General features: G+C 42.0%; 1 protein-coding gene and 1 long non-coding RNA gene across 4 annotated transcripts; one reads left to right on the forward strand and one right to left on the reverse strand.

The window, feature by feature from the left end:
• The first annotated feature begins 7750 nt into the window (after positions 1 to 7750).
• LOC126617379 (uncharacterized) lies at positions 7751 to 9195 on the forward strand. The gene is made up of 3 exons (XM_050285433.1): positions 7751 to 7840; positions 7916 to 8415; positions 8489 to 9195. Coding segments are annotated over exons 1-3 (1173 nt in total). The 5' UTR covers positions 7751 to 7839; the 3' UTR covers positions 9161 to 9195.
• A 7742-nt stretch (positions 9196 to 16937) lies between these two features.
• On the reverse strand, positions 16938 to 17792 carry LOC126614764 (uncharacterized). 3 transcript variants are annotated; one of them, XR_007620513.1, is made up of 2 exons: positions 17582 to 17792; positions 16938 to 17308 (listed from the first exon to the last, which is right to left on the reverse strand). It is a non-coding gene; the product is annotated as an uncharacterized LOC126614764 (long non-coding RNA). The 3 variants fall into 3 exon arrangements; XR_007620515.1 differs by having other exon boundaries at positions 17491 to 17792; XR_007620514.1 differs by having other exon boundaries at positions 17400 to 17792.
• Between the last annotated feature and the right edge of the window lie 4893 nt (positions 17793 to 22685).

A 22685-nucleotide genomic window follows, 5' to 3' on the forward strand; every position in this document is an offset into this window, starting at 1 on the left:
TCAAAGTTCAAAGAGCGATGCCTCTTCGGTTTTCAAACAAGCAATCCTGTCGGGGATCTGGCTCTCGAAATTCGAAGAGCGGTGCCTCTTTGATTTTTGAGAAAGCAATCCTGTTGGGAGTCTGGCTCTTGAGATTCGGAGAGCGGTGCCTCTTTGATTTTTGAGAAAGTAATCCTGTTGGGAGTCTGTCTCTAGAGATTCGGAGAGCGGTGCCTCTTCGATTTTTGAGCAAGTAATAATGTTATTCCTTTACCCTTCTTGGTCATAGCAATGTAGTGGGAGCTGCAAGCTTCACATGTTTTAACTTTGTCAAAGCGCTTTGAAAAAATGGTATGTGTTATCTGGAAAGCTGTTGTTGCGTGTGAAGATTGCAGACAAACTTTATCCAAGGAAATCTGGCTCTCGAAGTTGGGAAAATGGTGCCTCTTCGGTTTTCGAACAAGCAATCCTGTCGGGGATCTGGCTCTCGAGATTCAGAGAACGGTGCCTCTTCGATTTTTGAGAAAGCAATCCTGTTAGGAGTCTGACTCTTGAGATTCGGAGAGCAGTGTCTCTTCGATTTTTGAGAAAGTAATCATGTTGGGAGTCTAGCTCTCGAGATTCGGAGAGTGGTTCCTCTTCGATTTTTGAGCAAGCAATCTTGTTGTGAGTGTTTTCTCGAATATGAGTAAAGGTTGGGCATTTTTGCCAGTCTGCCTTGCCACGGAGCACAGAGGTTGACACACATTGGGACTTTCTAGTTATCAAGTAGTGGTGTTGTTCCTTTACCCTTGTAAGTAATAGTAGGGTAGTTGGACCTTCAAAATTTATGTGTCTAAACTTTGTCAGAGATCTTTAGCAAAGTTATCTATGGTACCCGAGGAGCTGATGTTGTGTGTGGAAAGTGATGCCTCTTCGAAATCCGGAGAGTGGTGCTTCTTTGGAATCCGGAGAGTGGTGCCTTTTCGATTTTTGAACCAACGGCCCTGTTGCCCTATCTTTTATAAGGGCACCAATTATGTGCAAGGGGTTCATTCAGAGAGTTATTGCTTGTAGGAATTTTCCCCTTACTTCAGAGATTTATTGCACCTCATTTCTCCTTCATCATTTCTGAGAATGTCTGGCCCATCCGACCGTCGTTTTGACTTGAACTTTGGTGAAAAGGCAGCCATGCCTTCTCAAGACAACATATGGCGCCCATCCTTCTTATCCCCTATTGGTCCTCTTACTGTTAGGGACTCTGTGATGAAGAATGATATGACCGTTGCGGTGGTGTCCAGGAATCTTCTCACTCCCAAAGATAACAGACTACTTTCCAAACGGTCAGATGAGTTAGCTGTTAAGGATTCTCTGGCTCTCAGTGTTCAGTGTACAGGTTCTGTGTCTAATATGGCCCAACGCTTATTTGCTCGAACCCGCCAAGTTGAATCATTGGCGGCTGAAGTGATAAGTCTCAAACAGGAGATCAAAGGGCTCAAGCATGAGAATAAACAGTTGCACAGGCTCGCACATGACTGTGCTACAAACATGAAGAGGAAGATCGACCAGCTGCAGGAATTTGATGGTCAGATTTTACTTGATCATCAGAGGTTTGTGGGTTTGATCCAAAGGCATTTATTGCCTTCGTCTTCTGAGGCTGTACCGTGTAATGAAGCTCCAAATGATCAACCTTCGGTGCCTCCTCCTTCTGGGGTTTTGCCTAGTACTGAGGCTCCAAATAATCACCTTCTGGTGCCTCATCTTTCTGGGACTCTGCCTACTGCTAAGACTTCTCCTGAGCAACCTTTGTGAAGGGTCTCTCTTGTTTGTTTATTTTGATTCATGTATATGTACATATTTGTAACTTATCAGAGATATCAATAAACAAGTTTTGCTTCATTTCAACGTAGTGTGTTAAATACACCAAGGCCTTCTTCACTAAGTTCTTTGAATTTTTCCTTTTGTTGAAGCTTGTATGTTGAAACTTTGTGAGTGAAGCATGTAGGTTGAGGTAGTGCTCCCTTAATTTCCCGAGTGAGGAAAACTTCTCATTTGGAGACTTGAAAAATTCAAGTCACTGAGTGGTCGTGAGACTTCCAAGTATCAAGGTGCAGTAGCATATGATAGGAGTCCCCCAAGTCTCCGGTCGAGGGAGTTAACGAATAAGGCATTTCCTTTCTAAGAGGTAGCCCAAAACTCCTTCATATATATTTGTTATGAAAGTTGTTAGGCCCAAAGAAAAGGAGGGCTAGGCAATTTTTTATTTTTATTTTTTCGAAAATTTGTTTTCAATTTTTTTTTTTAATTTTCGAATTTTTGAATTTTCGAATTTCTGAATATATATATATATATATTAAAGCTTTGTAGGTGAAGCTTTGGTGTTGAAGCTTTGTAGGTGAAGCTTTGAGGTTAAAGCTTTGTTGGGCACCATGAATTGATTTTGCTTCACACTATCTTGATCAAGATAGTGTGAAGCTTTTGTAGGTGAAGCTTTTGTGTTGAAGTTTTGTAGGTGAAGCTTTTGTGGGTCAAGCTTTTGTGGGTAAAGCTTTTGTAGGTGAAGCTTTTGTGGGTGAAGCTTTTGTAGGTCAAGCTTTGTTGGGCACCATGAATTGATTTTGCTTCACACTATCTTGATCAAGATAGTGTGAAGATTTTGTAGGTGAAGCTTTTGTGTTGAAGTTTTGTAGGTGAAGCTTTTGTGGGTCAAGCTTTTGTGGGTTAAGCTTTTGTGGGTCAAGCTTTTATGGGTGAAGCTTTTGTAGGTCAAGCTTTGTTGGGCACCATGAATTGATTTTGCTTCACACTATCTTGATCAAGATAGTGTGAAGCTTTTGTAGGTGAAGCTTTGGAGTTGAAGCTTTTGTTGAATTTCCCTTTTTTTTTTTTGTGAAACTAGAAATTTGAAAATGTGGGAGAGACAACATATACAAATTTTGCTTCCACTGAAGGAAAAAATTTGTCCTAGCTAAGAACAAGTATGAACATTTGAATACACATGCAAGCTATCAACACTTTAAAGTAGGCATGCATCCAAAAACAATTCATAAAACCCATGACTTTCAAAGCCTAGTATATGGTGAACCAAAATAAACTCTTTAACAAAATTAAAGAGAAGTAAAGATTTAGTGATTCTTTACCCTTGAAGCTCATCCTTGTTTACACAAGGGATTCACCCAAGTGGAGGGCCTTCAAGTCACCTCCAAGCTCCTTGAATCCTCCTTGTGTTTTCCTCCCTTTAGTGCTCCTTTGATGATTAGAGGAAAAATGATTTGTTCTCCAAAAACATCAAAAGCTTGATGTCTCTAAGTCTCTTCACCAAGGTTGTATATTGTGAAGATGATATGGATGACTTAGAGAGATTTTAGATGCTAGTAAAAATCCTCTAAGTGGCCGGCCTCTATGTAGAAAAAGAGAGAAAAATGTTTCACCCAATTTCTATTAGAAAACCCTAATGAGAAAATTGCTATAAAGTTGCTTTTATAACATTTTCTTTGGTGAGTGGCAAACTTGCAATTAAGCAAGCTTGCCCATTCACCCTAATGGCCGGCCTCTCCTTGTTATTGGGCTAATTTGCCCATTTTGTTTTAGTTGTCATACAACTTAAACATAATGGGCCTTGTGGACCAAAACACTTTTGGGCCCCGAAACCCAAAACCAACATGTAAGCCCAATACGAACCTTTCGTATAATTAATTAACTAATTAATTAATCTTGACCATTCTTCAATTAAACCATTTAATTGCTTATCCATTTCATATAATTTCTTCACTAACATCCTTATGTGGTGTGCGATCCATTAGGTTCCAATTAGCGAGGCAGTGGGCGATGTTACTCTTAACGATCGATTGTGAATTGAAACCACATTTCAATTCTCCCTTAAGATTAGTGCTTGCTAATCTTCAGGGCTTCCACAAACCATGAGTGACACCTAGCAGCATATCATGGTTACCCAAGCTAAGTAGAATTGGTTGGAGAACCTATCCAGTTACAACTACAATGCAATACGGTCCTTCTCTAATACAATACTCTTAATCACATTGTTTAAGTGATAGTTTGTTTCATGTCTACTATCCAATGTGATACTTTCCTATATGATTCCTTTGAATATGATTTGGAACAAACTTCCTAAGTCATATTCATATGCTTTGGCCAAAGACTTTAGAATCATATCTTAGAGTATTCTCCTTCCACCATGGAAGGTTAGAGATCCCTTGTTGTGCATTCATATGCCTACATGACTAGATAGCTTGACCCCAACAATGCCGTGGACAATCCGAAGGAATGCCATTGACATGATCAAAGATCAAGGACCTAACCATTAGACATCTATGATGCCTCAGGTCAAAGGACTACTTTGCATATTGCAACTTTAGAGTTCATACATGACATGTATGTTCGAACTCTCTTTTGATCGACGTTCAGTGTACTCGATTACTCTTTCGAGCACCTATGTGTTTGTCTCAGTGTCCAACACCAAATGACTTGAGACTAGTTCATACTCACGTTTGAGTCAACATAACACATACTAACCTTAGCGGATTGTCAATGCCCAATTGGCAATCCTATGGCTAGGAACGTTTTAGGAATGATCATAAGAGAGAGGTCTCGATAATCTAACTCATTAGATCACTTCTCTCTTAGAACAAATACATTCCTTGGATTCCCTTATTGCTTAAACACATGATACAATAAATAGTGATTAACAATAAGCTTTGCCCTTCATTAAACATATAAAAGTTTAATACAATAAGTATTCCAAAAGCTATTACATCAAATGAGTGGCTTTGTGGGCATACTTCCAACATCCACACTGTTGAGCAAGAGATTGTGATGCAAGCCACACCTTGTAGTAGTTAAAGGTTTGGATGAACCATATGAATTGAATTTGCTTCGAACAGTCTTGAATTTGCTTCGAAGGTTTGAGAATTGTAGTTGCCCTCCATTGATGAAGCTTTTGTTGGCACCATAAATTGGTTTTGCTTCACACTGTCTTGATCAAGAGTGTGTGAAGTTTTTGAGAATTATGGTTGAACTCCTTTGATGAAGCTTTTGTTGACACCATAAATTGGTTTTCCTTCACATTGTCTTGATCAAAAGTGTGTGAAGCTTTTGAGAATTGTGGTTACCCTCTATTGATGAAGCTCTTGTTGGCACCATAAATTGGTTTTGCTTCACATTGTCTTGATCAAGAGTGTGTGAAGCTTTTGAGAATTGTGGTTACCCTCCATTGATGAAGCTCTTGTTGGCACCATAAATTGGTTTTGCTTCACACTGTCTTGATCAAGAGTGTGTGAAGCTTTTGAGAATTGTGGTTGCTCTCCTTTGATGAAGCTCTTATTGGCACCATAAATTGGTTTTGCTTCACACTGTCTTGATCAAGAGTGTGTGTGAAGCTTTTGAGAATTATGGTTGCCCTCCATTGATGAAGCTCTTGTTAGCACCATAAATTGATTTTTCTTCACATTGTCTTGATCAAGGCGTGTAAAGCTTTTGAGAATTGTGGTTGCCCTCCATTGATGAAGCTCTTGTTGGCACTATAAATTGGTTTTGCTTCACACTGTCTTGATCAAGAGTGTGTGAAGCTTTTGAGAATTGTGGTTGAACTCCTTTGATGAAGCTCTTGTTGGCACCATAAATTGGTTTTGCTTCACACTGTCTTGATCAAGAGTGTGAAGCTTTTGAAAATTGTGGTTGCATTCCATTGATGAAGCTCTTGTTGGCATCATAAATTGGTTTTGCTTCACACTGTCTTGATCAAGAGTGTGTGAAGCTTTTGAGAATTGTGTTTGCCCTCCATTTATGAAGCTCTTGTTGGCACCATAAATTGGTTTTGCTTCACACTGTCTTGATCAAGAGTGTGTGAAGCTTTTGAGAATTGTGGTTGCTCTCCTTTGATGAAGCTCTTATTGGCACCATAAATTGGTTTTGCTTCGCACTGTCTTGATCAAGAGTGTGTGTGAAGCTTTTGAGAATTATGGTTGCCCTCCATTGATGAAGCTCTTGTTAGCACCATAAATTGATTTTTCTTCACATTGTCTTGATCAAGAGCGTGTAAAGCTTTTGAGAATTGTGGTTGCCCTCCATTGATGAAGCTCTTGTTGGCACTATAAATTGGTTTTGCTTCACACTGTCTTGATCAAGAGTGTGTGAAGCTTTTGAGAATTGTGGTTGAACTCCTTTGATGAAGCTCTTGTTGGCACCATAAATTGGTTTTGCTTCACACTGTCTTGATCAAGAGTGTGAAGCTTTTGAAAATTGTGGTTGCCTTCCATTGATGAAGCTCTTGTTGGCATCATAAATTGGTTTTGCTTCACACTGTCTTGATCAAGAGTGTGTGAAGCTTTTGAGAATTGTGTTTGCCCTCCATTTATGAAGCTCTTGTTGGCACCATAAATTGATAAAGCTAATGTGTTCACCTCTTCCCCCCCCTTTTTTTTCGGATTTTTTTTTTTTAGGGGAAGAGGGGGTGCTGCAAGTTTGAAATTTGAAAACTCCTTAGCTTGTGTGGAAGTTTGAAGACTTTCCATGTGGGGTTTTCTCATGGTTTGAATTTTGAATTTTGAATTTCTTTGGCCATGTTGAACCCTATAAGAATGAGAAGTTTCCACTCTTTTCATTGTCTTCATTTGCTCATTTTGTAGTGATTTTTTAGAGATAGAGTGCTCTTATAGTTGAGAGGGATTCTGGCATTGCTTTGCACCATCTTCAGGTTGGTAGTCTTCTCCACTATATCACATGCTTTCATTCTTGTTGAATTGTTTGAGTGTTCATGTATTTGGTTGAGAACATAATAAACTGATTGAGCTTTTCTCCACGCCCTAGGAACTTTCTTATGTTTTGATCTTTCATGTGGTGATAGAGTTTGTTTTTGTTTGTTGTAGATGTCAGAGTTTGGAAGTCCTAGTGATGGGGGCTCCCCTAACTCTAACTCTAGGTTTGAGCTTGCAATGCTGGAGTCTTTAGGCCTTTGTTGGAGTCCTGTACAAAAAATTCAAGATTGGGTGATCTTCGCAATTGCCAAGCCTTAGCCAATATTGGTTCTTCCTCCTTCATGTCAGTGGGTGAGGGGGTTGTTTGTGACGCCATACCCATATTTCGCTCTGAGTTCATAGCAGACCATTTAGTGCAAAACTTGTTAAATAGCAAAAAGCAGCTTGAGGCCCTAGGGCAATCATGCAGTATCCCCCGTAGTGTAGGAATGCATTTGGTGCATTATGAAGAATTGTCCTCTAAACCACCCAAGGGTCATGTTATGTTCTATACCCAGATATTATTGACTTTAGGGGTGAAGCTGCCTTTGCACCCGTGGTTGCAATGGATGCTGTCTTTCATTGGATATGCGCCTGGGCAACTCTACCCTGGTTTTTTGGGATACCTTGATCGGGTTTTATATTATTTGGATGGAATGTGGGTTAAGTGAGCCTTCCTTTCATCAATGGCGCTACTGCTATAAGATGCACCCGGTGAAAGCATGCACTGGGTATGCCGAGTGTGCATGTTGTAGTGAGAGAGAACGTATTGTCTTTAGTAAGAAAAAGGCGTACTGCACTTGGAAAAACCGTTGGTGCTTTCTTTATAATGATTGAGAGTATGCTAAAGGTGTCACGCCTGAGTGACGTGTTCCTACTCACTTCCAGACTATAGGTTGTAATGTATCCATTGTTTGCATTATTTGCTATTTGTCATGATTTTCTCTTGCTTCTAACATTTTTTCTTCGTGCAGTGACGCGAGGGACCATCAAATTGTCTGGACGAGAGCTAGCTGACGTAGAGAAGGTGTTGAGGGTGCCCAAAGATGATAGACATTTGGGCAAGCTACGACCCTTATTTCGAAAGTACGGTTTCCAGCCCCTAGTGTCGGAGTGCCAGAGACGAGCAAGTAAGTTGTGTTTTTCATTTCGTCCCCTTTTTCTTTTACAAAGTTGCATTCCTTACTTTGATTTTTCTTATTCAGTGGAGAAAGTGGGCAAGAAAGGGGAGACTAACGCCAAGAAAGGGAAAACACCCATGTTAGTTCCTGTAGATGACATTTTGTTTCACAAGGGAGCTCGTAAACACCGGGTGAGGCCAACCCCTAAACCTAAGTCGCAAAATGAGGTCCTCAAGATTGCTACCTTAAAGAAGGCTGAAGCTGAGGCCATCGGGTGTGCTGCTGCCATAGTTGCAAGGGATGAGAGACGACTGTTGCCTCCTCTTCCTACCATCAATCCCATATTTCCTCCAACCATGGAGTTTGCTGACCAAGAAGGTGGCCTTAGCTGTAGCCGTAAGAGAAAGTACAAGGAAGAGGTTGGCAGCATTCATTGGAAGGACTTGAAGGTTTCCATGCAGCCAAGTAGTTTTAGGTATGTCAATAATTGCCTGGCAGGACATCGATCCACTATTGATGAGTTTGGCGAGCCACTAGATGAGAACGAATCAAATCGTGATCGGATGATGAGGCTATCTTCTTATGTAAGTGTTACTTTGTCATTTCTCTGCTTTCTCCCCTCTTTTTCCTGGTAGTGATGATTATCTTGTCATGTAGGTCATGACAGAGTACGATGACAGATTGCGAGAAGTCGAGCGGTACAAGGTAAAGTTTAAAGAGAATAAGCAGTTTGTGAATGACGCCAGAAAAACGAGCAAAGCTTTGGCTAATGCAATCCGCCTTAAGGATGAAAACTTTGAGAGTTTGAAGAGGCGGAATGGTGAGAACGTGAGGCTGAAGAAACAATTGGAAGCGACTAAGGAACAGTTGGAGACAACCATCCTTGAGGTTTCCAAGGTTAAAGGGGAGTTGGATAGTGCCTTGGTTGAGGTTTATGGGCTGAAAATGAGTATCCCTACTGAGAGGGATGCTGCTGTGCAGGAGTTCTTAGGTTCCCAAGCCTTTCACGATGCTTTTAGACCTCACTGCATCCGAGCGACTAATTTTGAGAAAAGGAAATGGATGGCCGTCCTTGAGCGTTACGACAATGAAAGCATTATCCGAAAGTACCGTGATGAGATGGATAAGTACCGACAAAAGGGTGAAGCCTTCGTCCTCGTAGTTGATCCTAGTAGTGATGATGACTCTGATAATGAGGCTAGTATCAGTGAGCAGTCTCAGGAGAGTGAGGATGGTCCTGGAGATGCTGAGGAAGATGGTGATGGCGATGGGGTTGAAACGCAGAGTGATATTGTCAGGGGTTCGGCCTCAGATGAGGATGACTCGTAGTGCCCTCTTTTTCTGCATGTACTCTGGATGTACGAGTTTGTTGTTTGTGTGGCATGTGCCATGTACTCTGAATGTACTAATTTGTTGTTTGTGTGGCATGTGCCATGTACTCTGGATGTACTAGTTTGTTATTTGTGTGGCTTGTGCCATGTACTCTGGATGTACTAGTTTGTTGTTTGTGTAGCATGTTCCATGTACTTTGGATGTACTAGTTTGTTGTTTATATGGCTTGTGCCATGTACTCTGGATGTACTAGTTTGTTGCTACTTACCAAGTATTTGCACTATCATTGATGAATGCCTGGCTATGTTTGAGCAAATCCTTTGTTTAGATATAAGCCATAACTTGGATGTACTAGTTTTGTCCAGTACTGTTTGTTTATTTGTATAGTCTTGTTGACATATACTTAGACTTGATTTCCTATTGGAAGCATTCATGTTGAAGCTTTGAACTCGAGTGTTTCATTGCTAGGAATGTAAAAGGATTAGGATTGAGTTATCTAAATCACCTCTTTATTGAATTCATGCTAAATAGTTTTCACTACATAGGATGCCGAACGGCTGAAGCTTAACACTTGTACAATGTAAGTTTACTTGTAATAGTACTTCAAGTGATCAACATTCCATGGATGGCCAAGGGTCTTGCCATCGGAGCTTCTAAGCTTGTAGGAGCCAGGGCGACTGATGCCAACAACTTCAAATGGTCTATCCCAGTTTGGACTAAGTGTTCCTTCAATCGGGACTCTGTCACAGAGTAATCTTTTCTTCAATACCCAATCCCTTACTTTGAAAGAACAAGGTTTGACCCGGGAGTCATAGTAGTTGGAGATGCGCTGCTTGTAGGCGACATTCTTAAAGTGTGCCTAGTTTCTGTGTTCCTCGACTAGATCTAAGTTGAGGGTAAGTTGCTTGTCATTTTCGCTTTGCACGTAGTTCTGGACTCGGAACGTTGCTTGCTCAAGCTCAACTAGGACAACTGCATCTGTACCAAAGGCAAGTGAGAATGGGGTTTCTCCTGTTGATGTCCGATACGAAGTGCGGTATGACCAAAGAACTTGAGGTACAAATTTTGGCCAACAACCTTTAGCCTTGTCCAAGCTGGTTTTCAAAGTTCGCTTAATTATTTTGTTGATGGCTTTAACTTGTCCATTAGACTGGGGATAAGCTGGGGAGGCAAAACATAAGTTGAAGTTGAACTTAGAGCAGAACATCCTGAACTTATTATTGTCGAACTATCGCCCGTTGTCAGTGTATCGCATTGGGAATGCTGAATCTGCAAATGATGTTCTTCCATACGAAGTCTTCTATTTTTGCCTCAGTAATGGTTGCCAAGGGTTCTACTTCGACCCACTTTGTGAAGTAGTCCACTGCAATGATTGCATAACGAACCTTGCCCTTCCCTGTAGGCATTGGGCCTATCAAATCAAGTCCCCATTGGGCGAAGGGCCAAGGGCTGATCATAGGAGTGAGCGGCTCAGGAGAGGAGTGAGGAATAGTTGCGTAGCGTTGACACTTATCACATGAGCGGGATATTCTGATGGCATCTTGGTGGAGTGTTGGCCAGTAATATCCTTGGCGAAAAGCCTTGTGTGCTAGGGATCGAGATCCAGCATGATCTCCGCAGACTCTTTCATGTATTTCCCGAATGACAGTTTCCGCCTCTGTGGGCGTAAGGCATCTTAGGTATGGTAGGTTAAAACCCTGCTTGTAGAGTTGGTCATTAATGATCAAGTAACGGGTAGCCTTGTATCGAATCTGCTTAGCTTGGACTTTGTCATTTGGAAGGGTGCCATGAGCAAGGAATCTATAAATTAGGGTAATCCAACTATCCCTTTGTTGTAAGTTGCATACTTCCGCAGCCATGGTGCTTGATGCTACCAACAATTTGACCTGAATTTTTCTCACAATCTTGTCTTCCACCGCTGTGGTGAGGCGAGCCAAAGCATCTGCATGACTGTTTACCGCTCGAGGAATTTGGGTGATCTGGTAGTGGAAGTGCTTAAGCAACAATTATGTTTGTGCCAAATATGCAACCATGGAGCTATCCTTAGCGTCAAAGTTGTTGGTGACCTGGTTAACCACCAATTGGGAGTCACTGAAAATATCAATTCGTTTAACCCCAAGGTGTTTGGCTAAACGTAAGCCTGCTAGGAGGGCTTCATATTCGGCCTCATTGTTCGACGCCTTGAATTTGAAACGAAGAGCATACTCCATTGCCACTTTGTCAAGGGTCGTAAGGACTAGTCCTGCTCCACAACCCTGTTGGTTGGACGAGCCATCAACATATAGACTCCATGCTGGGGCTGTTGGTTCTATTTTCTGAGCTTCCGAGGGTAATGAAACCACTTCTTTAGGTGTAGAAACAATGTTAACAGGATATGTGAAGTCGGCGATGAAGTATGCCACTGCTTGGCCCTTCTCAGCTGGCTTTGGTTGGTAGGAGATGTCAAACTCACCCAATGCTATTGCCCATTTGATCATTCGCCCAGAAGTGTCAGGACTTTGGAGTATCTGTCGAAGAGGATGATTGGTAAGCACGATGATGGAGTGTGCTTGGAAGTAAGGGCCAAGTTTTTTAGCAGACATGACCAATGCTAGAGCCAATTTCTCAATGTTGGAGTATCATGTCTCTGCATCTTGTAAGGCCTTGCTAGCGTAGTAGACAGGCCGTTCGACATTACCATCCATTCGAATGAGAACAGAACTTACTGCTGAAGCCGATACCGACAAATAGATAATGAGAGTGTCACCAACCTCAGGTTTGGAGAGCAAAAGGGCTTTACTCATGTAGTCTTTGAGGTTCTTGAATGCCTCAGCATATTCATCAATCCATGTAATGTACTTCTTACTTCCCTTAAGTGCTTTGAAGAAAGAAGCACATCTGTCTGTGGCCTTAGAGATGAACCTAGTTAAGGCTGCCACCTTGCTAGTAAGGCTCTGGATGTCTTTTGAAGTTATCGGTTCCTTCATGTCGAGGATTGCTTTGATCTTCTCGGGATTAGCCTCAATGCCTCGTTGGCTTATCATGAAGCCTAAGAATTTGCCAGAGCCTACACCAAAGGCACATTTGTTGGGGTTCAACCTCATTCGATACCTCTTTAGAATGGTGAAAGTTTTAGATAGGTTGGTGATGTGTTGGTCAGCATGTTTGCTCTTGACTAACATATCATCAACGTAAACTTCCATGCTCTTCCCAATCTGTTCGGTAAACATTGAATTGACCAGTCTCTGATAAGTTGCTCCTGCATTCTTTAGGCCGAAAGGCATGACTTTATAGCAATATAGTCCACTGTCAGTAGTGAAGGCTGTGTGTTCTTGGTCCGGAGGGTTCATGAGGATTTGGTTGTATCCTGAGTAAGCATCCATGAAGCTCAAAAGTTCACACCCTGCCGTAGAGTCTATAAGTCTGTCTATGAGAGGAAGAGGAAAGCTATCCTTCGGGCATCCTTTGTTTAGGTCGGTGTAATCGACACACATTCTCCACAAGACCTTTTGGAGCAAGAGACTTTCCTTGGTCGGATTCTTCTTAACAAGGACAACATTTGCTACCCACGTTGGATAATTGACTTCGCGAATGAAGCCTATGCTTTTGAGTTTTTCAACTTTTGCCTTCATTGCCTCGTATCGTTCAGCGTCATAAGATCTTCTCTTTTGTCTCACTGGCTTGGTCTTGGGGTCAATACTTAAACGATGACAGATGATATCGGGAGAGATGCCTGGCATGTCCTCGTATGACCAGGCGAAGACTTCAGTGTTCTCTTGCAAAAAAGAGATCAATGCCAACCGAATGGGTGGTGACAAGGTGGTGCCAATCTTCTCCATGCGATCCGGATAATCTTTTGAAATAGAGACCTTCTCCAACTCTTTAGGGGGTTGTGCTTGCTGGGTGAAAGAGTCATCTCGAGGATCGTCGGGTTGACTGTTGCCACCGTGAAGATCCAAGTTAGCTTCGTCTGGGCTGGTCTTTATGACTTGGTCATATATAGAAAGGGTTTCCTTGGGCACAGGCAGGTGTTGTTGCTTAACCGAAGTGTTGTAACATGATCGTGCATTAAGTTGATCTCCTCTGATGTAACCATTGCCATAGGGGGTTGGAAATTTCATCAACAACATATGTGTGGATACCATGGCCTTGAGATCATTAATGCCTATGCGTCCGAATATGACATTGTATGCCGTTGGGCAATCAACCACCAGGAAGTTAATGGTAATGGTAGCTGTGTAAGGGCCTGTACCAATGGTGAAAGGTAAGTGTATGCTTCCCAAAGGTCGCACGATATCATCGGAGAAGCTTATCAGAGGGGAAATCGAGCGATCGAGCAAGTGTTCAACTACATTAAGTGCCCTGAAAGCTTCAGCAAACATGATATTGACCGATGCCCCCATGTCTACCAGGATTCGTCGTACTTCAAAGTTGGCTATGTGAGCTTCCACGATCAGTGGTTCATTGTGAGGGTAGATGATACATTTTTCTTCCTCAGGGTAGAAACATATTGGATCCCAGTTAGGCTTTTGATACTTATCTCCCCTGATGTCTTCCACGTGAAACACTTGGTGGCCAGACCTTAAAACTCGTTCACTATTTTTCAAGGCCCTGTTGGAAGATTTAGATATGGGTGTGCCACCACTTATGGAATATATCACATTCACCTGGCGTTGGTTACGGTTACCCCTTGGAGGGTGAATGAGGAATTGATCAATTTTTCCTTCACGTGCCAAAGCTTCAACATGATCACGAAGGGTGATACACTTCTCGCCGTCATGGCCGTTATGCTCGTAGTAGCAGCAAAACGTGCCCGTGTTCTTCGTGGGCTTGTAATCCGGGTGCCTCGGTTTTGGCTTTGGTATCAGGTGTGTTATGCTGGGGTAAATGGCCGCGCATGTGGCGTTCAAAGGTGTGTATGCCTCATACCTCGGGGTAGAGGCTGTCCTGACACGTGCTTGACCCACTGTGTTGACTGTCTGGGGTCGGGGATTATCATGGCGATACCCTTGGTTATTGCGGTAGTGTCCCTTACTCTTTTTACTAAAATAAGACTGGTGAGGATGGAAATCTTTCCTTTTGCCCTGAGATTGATATGTCTATTGACTTGGCAAAGTATTAAGTAAGGCAGGGGAAGGCACCGCTATAGTTTGGAAGGTCGAGGTCTTCTCATTTGGTTGGATCTGGCTTCCACTTCCTACTTGCTGATAAGGGGTGGTTGTGAGGGGTTTCCCTTGATATGTCCTTGCCTCGGCGGAGGCATGGTTGTACGCCTGTGCCATCACCTCAGAATAAGTCTTCCAAGTGTTGGCATTGATCATGTACTTGAAGAAACAATTACGTAGGCCTGCCGTGAAAGCCTTGAGGGCGATCTTGTCATCTGCCTCAGCGCAGTGAGAATACTCATGGCTGAAATAACCAGCATACTCTCGTAGTGACTCATCTGACTTCTGGCGAATAGTGTACAAGTCATCTGCAGAATGCAAACGATCGGTCTAGAAGATGTGTTGAGAGACAAATAATTTCCTCAGTTTCTCAAATGAGTCTACTGTCTCAGGTGGAAGACGGCAATACCAGTTTAGAGTTCCGCCAGAGAGGGTGGAGGGGAAGAGAAGACATCGTTCTTCGTTGGTGTGCATCCGATATGCCATGGTGGACTCAAAGAGGTTAAGGTGTTCAATTAGGTCTTCCCTTCCAGTATAGAGTTATAAACCAAGCTTTTGTTTTGTCTTTACTTGAAGGGGGTGTCGAGGATCCTCCTTCTGAGAGGGCCAGGCCTGGGTTGGTTCCAGTTAGGTATCTTGGCCTAACGTTTGGCCTTCAACTTGTTTACTTCCTCGATGAGCTGTAGGATAAGGGGGTCCTGTACCACTGGTATTTTCTTTCGTAAGTCTCCATCGCCTCTTGGAAGTAGTAAAGTTTGAGCAAAGACGTGTGATTTTTCCTTAGACTCGCCATACTGACTTCTAGGGTGAGTCTATCGGAATACCTCAGAGTCCCATGTACCTTCATGTTCCTCTAGGACCTGTCGTTCCTTCCCTAGATTGGCAGCTAGCCTGGGTCATGGGAGGGGATGGAGTCTTTCAAGAACCCTTGGGTCATTGATCTTCGAGCATATGTGGAGGGGATTCTCTCGACGTTGCTTTAGGAAGTCTCGGCAGTCACGATAAACGGCTTTCGATCCTTCCAACCCTTCTGCAAGGATGTGTCTTCCTCCACTTCTCCTGCTTTGGGTCGAAGCAGCTGGGTTGTGAGATGTCTCATGTTAATCAATGTTTTGATGATTAGCTCGCTCTTCATCAGGAATACCCATGTCGAAGGAAGGTGACCCTTCATGTTGGAGGGCACCAGATGATGGTTGATGTCCACAGGGGTAACGAGCTCGTGTGTTTGAGTACGCCTTGTTTCATGGAGCGTCTCAAAGAGTTTCTCATACTGCTTGTTGATGCACAAAACCGGGGTGGTCTTGGAACAACGTAAATCCGACCGTGAATCTGCACAAACGCTCAAGAACATGAAGAACACAAAGAACACAAGGATTTTATCGTGGTTCACCCCAATGTTTGGGCTACGTCCACACTGATTATGTATTTATTTGAGGGAATAGAGAGGGAGAGGGTGAGAGCTTCTGAGAGTTTCTGAGGGTGAGAGAGGGGATCTCAGGCCTATGAATTGGCCTCCGAGAGTGAGAGTGAGGCCTCCCCAATTGTGAGGGTGAGGGGTCCTTTTATAGAATAAGGACTCCTCACTTATTACATATTTGCCCCTTCCTTTATCCCATAATTACATTTAAGTCCCCTGAGTATTTGTACGAGATCTAAATACGAGGCCCTAAATATGGTATAAACAGTAGTCCCCCAAGTCTTCAGTCAAGAGAGTCTTTTGGCTGGAGACTTGAAATTCAGTCCATGTGTGGGCCGAAGTAACTGATGCTCGATATGAGGCGGTGCCCAATCTGAAATGATGCTCAACTAGAAGTAGCACATGTTGTGAGGCCGCTTTGCTTGTAGCTTATGTTGCCTTGGTTGGCTTGGCTTGTGGCGTTTGAAGGTGAGGGAGTCCCTTTTATAGAATAAGGGTTCACTCCTCAGTACATGAATAATGGGCTAGAGTCCCCCAAGTATTTTTCATGAGGCCCAGTTGAGGCCCAATATATGGTACATAATGTAGTCCCCCAAGTCTTCGGTCAATATAGTCTGTTGGCTGGAGACTTCAAATTGAATCCATGTATGGGCCGAAGTGGCGGTTGTTCGGAGGTGGTATTTGTATACCCTGCACTGAAGCTTTGTAGGTGAAGCTTTGTAGGTGAAGCTTTGCAAGTGAAGCTTTGAAACTAGAGCTCTGGAAATGAAGCTTTTAAAGCTAGAGCTTTTGTAAATGAAGCTTTTGAAGCTAGAGCTCTGTAAATGAAGTCTTTGAAGTTAGAGCTCTTGTAAATGAAGCTTTTGAAGCTAGAGCTCTGTAAATGAAGCTTTTGAAGCTAGAGCTCTTGTGAATGAAGCCTTTGAAGCTGATTTGACATGAGTGATGCTCATGCATGTTTATGTTGATTGACATGAGTGATGCTCATGAATGTTTATGTATGATTGGATGAGTGATGCTCATGAATGTTTATGTATGATTGACATGAGTAATGCTCATGTATGACTTGAAGTACTGGGCGTACTTTTGATCACCTGGTTGGTGGTAATAGCGGCGTTGCCGAATAATTGTGGAGTACTGGGTGTACTTTTGATGACCTGGTTGGTGCTATTTCAGGCCTATGGGCCTTTGCCCTCCACAACATGTCAGCCCATTTGTTTTGGGCTTTTCCTTTTTTTTTTTCTTTTTTTTTTTTTTTTTTTTTTTTTTTTTTTTTTTTTTTTTGACCCTCTGATGGGGTTTATACATATTACCCTCTGATGGGGTTTATACAGATGTCTCCGAAAGATAATAAAAATAAATTACATCATTCGGGTGAGGTGTTTATTCCTTGCTTTTGCAGTGTTTTTCTACTGCCCTCTCTCTGTCTCTGGCAGACATAAAGAATCATAATAATACAAAAAATCTTTTGCTTTTCTCTTTTCCTTTTGCTTTTGTTTCTGTTTTTTCTCCAGACATCCATTTTCTTTTTCTTTTGCCGTGTCTTCCACTTCTTTGTGGAATTGTTTACAATTCCACTAACACCTTTTTCTTTCTTTATTCCTTTCCTCCATTTTCTTCTTCTTTTGTCGTGCCCTCCATTTCTTTGTGGACTTGTTTACAATTCCACTAACACTTTTTTCTTTCTTTATTCCTTTCCTCCATTTTCTTCTTCTTTTGTCGTGCCCTCCATTTCTTTGTGGACTTGTTTACAATTCCACTAACACTTTTTTCTTTCTTTATTCCTTTCCTCCATTTTCTTCTTCTTTTGTCGTGCCCTCCATTTCTTTGTGGACTTGTTTACAATTCCACTAACACTTTTTTCTTTCTTTATTCCTTTCCTCCATTTTCTTCTTCTTTTTGGGTTTTGTAGAGAGATAGAGAGAGAGGAGGTGGTGGTTTGGAAATGATGGCTGCGAACGTGATGTTGCAATTGACAGCAAAAATCTTGGTTTCGCCGCCGACGTAGCAGAGCCGGTTGTCTTGCAGGCAAGGGAGGAACCTTCCGCCGTAGCTGCACATGAACTTGGCCTTGTAATTTTGGGTCTCTCTCTTTCATGCATGCAACCACTCCTGTTCAGCCTCCCATTGAGCTTAACCACAATCTTTCCAGCTCTATGGTCATCACCATACTCAAAATCTGGTTTCCCCAGGAGGCCCACTTCCACACTAATATTTGAAGAATAAGTATAATAATAAAAATTATTAAAACAATCTTGCTTTAAGAAAGTGTGGCCAGCATCTTGTAGTAAAAGAAGACTTATCTTCTGTGGTTTGGATAGTGGGATTGTGGGCTGGCAGATAGTGGGATAGTGTCTAACAAGCAAAGTTGATGTCGTTGATGCTTTGTCGCTGCTGCCAAGTTGATGCTCTGTCGGTATTTCATGATTTCGTGCTGCTGGTCTTTTTTAGAGCGTGCATGGCCATGTCGGCCGCTGGTAGTGATGGCGGTGGCGGTGCTCTGTTCTTTCTTCATGGTTTCTTTGTAGAAGATGAGGTGGTGGTGTTGTTGTCGATGGAACGGTAAATGGAGTCGAGGAGGGAGGAAGAGAAAGATGTGTTGAGGAGCAGCAGCAGTTGGGGCTGCAGCTTCGGCAACACCTGGGGCAGCGATGGAAACTGCATCGCCAAAGCCAGCATTCAGGACAAGATCCTCGATGTTTCTCTTCCCATAAAGTTTGGCGAAGAGGCCAGGCCAGTAAGACTTGTCAGGGACATTGGCAGCTTTCACCAAGGTTGCAATTTTCTCGGCAGTGACGGGGATGCCTTCGTCTTGGAGGAAGGAAGCTTCTGGAGACACTGCACCGTAATCGCGGGGAAGTTGTCGGTGAACTGGATGTACTCCGACAAGATCATCGTACCTCGGGCCACGAAGCTGTAGATGAACGATTCCTGAGTCATTGTCGAGTTGGCGAGTGAGTTCGCTCGGAGGTGTGGAAACAGCGGTAGCAGACAAAATTCAAAGCTCTGGTTGGTCTTTGTTTCTTTGTTATCATGGCGATTTTTCACATTTAATGAGCTGATTTGTTTCTTTCTTTGTTTTTGGTTTCTGTGTGTGACTGGCTGACAAAGGAAGAGAGAGGTGGTTGGAGGTCTGCGACATTTTTTTTTTTTTTTTTGAAAAAGCTCAAAGAGTGAGGTTTTTGGGTTCTGCAAATTTTGCAGATTCACCGTGGAGGTTGTGAAGTTTTCACGATGGTGAGATGAAAAAATGAAAGAGAACCGACATAGCTTTTTGTGTCGTTTCCCACAGACGGCGCCAAATGTTGATGCACAAAACCGGGGTGGTCTTGGAACAACGTAAATCCGACCGTGAATCTGCACAAACGCTCAAGAACATGAAGAACACAAAGAACACAAGGATTTTATCGTGGTTCACCCCAATGTTTGGGCTACGTCCACACTGATTATGTATTTATTTGAGGGAATAGAGAGGGAGAGGGTGAGAGCTTCTGAGAGTTTCTGAGGGTGAGAGAGGGGATCTCAGGCCTATGAATTGGCCTCCGAGAGTGAGAGTGAGGCCTCCCCAATTGTGAGGGTGAGGGGTCCTTTTATAGAATAAGGACTCCTCACTTATTACATATTTGCCCCTTCCTTTATCCCATAATTACATTTAAGTCCCCTGAGTATTTGTACGAGATCTAAATACGAGGCCCTAAATATGGTATAAACACTGCTCTTGGATGACCTCATTCTTCATTGCTATTTTGTTGTTCTGAGCTTCTAGCTCATCGACTTTAGCTTGAAGAGCAAACCTTTTTCCTTCCTTCTTTCGTTGCTTTGCACTAGGTGCAAGAGGGGTGTCATTCTGTGTGATGTGGCTTCCTTCGCTCCCCATGTTGGAGAGGGATGCTTGGTCGAAAGAGAGTGTACGAATGGTGGAAACCAGCTTGACAAAGCTGAAGAGAATGGGAATTAGTGTCGTTCCCACAGACGGCGCCAAATGTTGATGCACAAAATCAGTGAGGACTTTGGTACAACAGAAAATGTTAAGTTTGTGATCTTCGCTAGATTGCTCCGTTCACTAGTATGGATAAGTACGTAAATTGATAGAGATAGGGAAGCAAACACAAGATGTACGTGGTTCACCCAGACTGGCTACGTCCACGGAAATTGTGAAGGGTTTACACAAGTACATAGGTTCAAGCTCTCCTTTAGTGAGTACAAGTGAATGATTTAGTACAAATGACATTAGGAAATATTGTGAGAGAATGATCTCTATTTATAAAAGAGAGTTTCTAGTTTCATTCTGACATTGACACGTGTCGTGTTGTGATTGGCTTCTGATGTTGACACGTGTTGCGCTATGATTAGCTTCTGATGTCGACACATGTCGCATTGTGATTGGCCTCCTGGTTGGAGGGAAACTCTTCTGAGTCCTTGACGGTATAACGTTGACCGGTGCTCAGTAGTTTCGGGATTGGTCAAGTATGGTGCAAACAGATTTAGTGATGGGATGTTGGTTATAAATCATTATGTGAAGGATTGAGAAATTGAAGTAAAGAATCATAAATATTGATAGTTAGTTAAATTAATGTTTAGTTGAGCTTGCCACCGATAATTATTTCCGAAAATGAATAATTCAGGAGTAGGGCGTTACAACTTATGCATTTTAGGCCACATTATATATATATATATAAAATTGGAAATGCTATAACATGGTTGAGTATCAGATTTCATCATGGTTTATCTATATGTATATTACCTACACATAATTATTATGAACGCTTTGAAGTGCGAAGGTGATCGCAGGACACCTAGGTAAGTTCAGGTGAGTTTATGGTATTAGTTGAAATGATGGGGTTATGGTATGCCTACATGTATGTTTAGGCAACTCCGACCTTGTTGTATAGGTTGCAATGATAGGCAACTACGACACTGTCGTACAGGTTGCCTATGAATTATATATGATACAATAGATACAGTTAGAGCTCATAAACTTGCATCCCTGTGTTAGTGCTCCCGTCCATGGCCAGGGCACAGTCCTTCACATGATGTTCACTTCCTGCACCTTACGCTCATTTTGGATCCAAGGTATGTGCACAGTCCTGTCGTACAGACCACTATAGGTGGTTCCGACTCGTAGGTGACCCGCGATTATTCGCACAGTCTTCATGTGATCATAGCACTTGAGCGTATTTATTTACACCCAGTCCTATCATACAGACCACTTTAGGTGATTCCGACTTGTGTGCAGGTATACTTATTGAGCTATGGATAAGTCGTACAGGTCACTAGAGGTGACTCCGACTTATGAGCTAGCATATGTGATGAAATATGTGATGAGCTAGCATATGTGATGAGATATGGATAAGTCATACAGGTCACTAGAGGTGACTCCGACTTATGAGCTAGCATATGTGATGAGATATGTGATGAGCCAGCATATGTGATGAGATATGGATAAGTCGTACATGTCACTATAGGTGACTCCGACTTGCGTGCTAGTATGGGTTATTAATCACATGATTATTGATATTGCTGATGAGATGCTGTGTTATGGTATATTTATGATTTTTCTGGAAATTATATAGGTATTATAGCGAGGAGTTATAATGTTTTATATGGCTTCTATTAAAATTTTATTTTCAGGGCCACTCACCCTTGTCTTGTTTTTGCCCTCCAGGTTTTGTTAATTGAGCTTTCTTATCGTCGAAGATTCGTGACGATTCTTAATATTGGAGATTATTTCGAGGGTACGATTCTCAATTCACTCTACTGTACTTGCTTATGCTCTAACGTCACGTGTAAAGTGAGTTCATTCCCGCTCACCAGCACATTCTGGTATTTAGGCACTCTTAGGTTTAAATTTTTTTTCACATTTTTTTTCCACATCATCATACTTTATGGCTTCATCACCCTCCAGGTGTCGGCCAGCACAGCTCGATTCAGAGTCCTAGTGGACAACCCGGGTTGGGGTGTGTCAAAAAATCCTAAGACGCTCTCATAGAGAAAAACAAGCTCTTTTTGTCGGATAAACGTTAATTTTGAAGTTTTGGATCCTCTAACTAAGACATGAATCGGTTTATGTAAGAGTTGAATTATTGGTTTATATGTCATATACTAACGTTATGATTGTTGTGGGCTGTACAAGTTTCCCAAGTCTTTTCATGTTCATTTTGGACACTATTTACCAAGGCTTCTACTTAATTTACATAACATAATCATGACATCGTGCTTTCTTTTATTGGATAACAACAGCTTGTTTCATTGTTTTTGCATTCTTCCCAGCTTTTCATTTGATTCTTCAATTCACCACCATTCTAACTCTCTTCATTACACCACCACTCTCACTCTCTTCATTGCACCGCCTTCTTTTGGTTAACTTTCTTTGCATGTTCTTCTAAAATTGAAAAAGCCAATAAAAAAATTTATATATATATCAACGTTTATATTTTCCAATTTTTGTTTGTCCCTCGATTTAAATTTTGTCATTTCACCTTTGTCTTAGTTTTACTTTGCAATTTTATTCCCCAAAGAACATTACTTGTTACAAGAAAAGGGAAAAAGGAAACAAAGGACTCCCTGTCATTTCACCTATAACCTATATGTGCTTATAGGTTATAACTTATAAAAGTCTTTAAATCATCTAAAACATAAAAAACTCAAATTCATATGCAACATGCATCATCGAGCAAGGCAACCACAGATTATCAAGCAACATTGTAGAGGATGATGAAGACTCCATCAAAAACAAATGTTGGAATGAGAGAACGTTAGAGGAGAGAATGCTTTGATTTTGATTTTTAGTTTATTTTTTAAATGGGTGTAAAGATAAGTTAACATATATATTGAAGGTTGAAGGCTGTTTAGCCAAAATGATCTCTGAGATTTGCATAACTCCTCTCTTTAGTCCCTAATATTTGAAATCCATAGAAGTGGTCCCTGACATTGTTCATTATCAATCATTTTGGTCATTGGA

Source organism: Malus sylvestris, chromosome 3 (assembly GCF_916048215.2).
Source record: "Malus sylvestris chromosome 3, drMalSylv7.2, whole genome shotgun sequence".
Lineage (NCBI taxonomy): Eukaryota > Viridiplantae > Streptophyta > Magnoliopsida > Rosales > Rosaceae > Malus > Malus sylvestris.

Bases quoted from the DNA above. Each gene is read 5' to 3' on its own strand.
- LOC126617379 (XM_050285433.1), top strand. The intron at 8,416-8,488 runs GTAAGTGTTACT...CTTGTCATGTAG, and splicing joins TGATGAGGCTATCTTCTTAT to GTCATGACAGAGTACGATGA.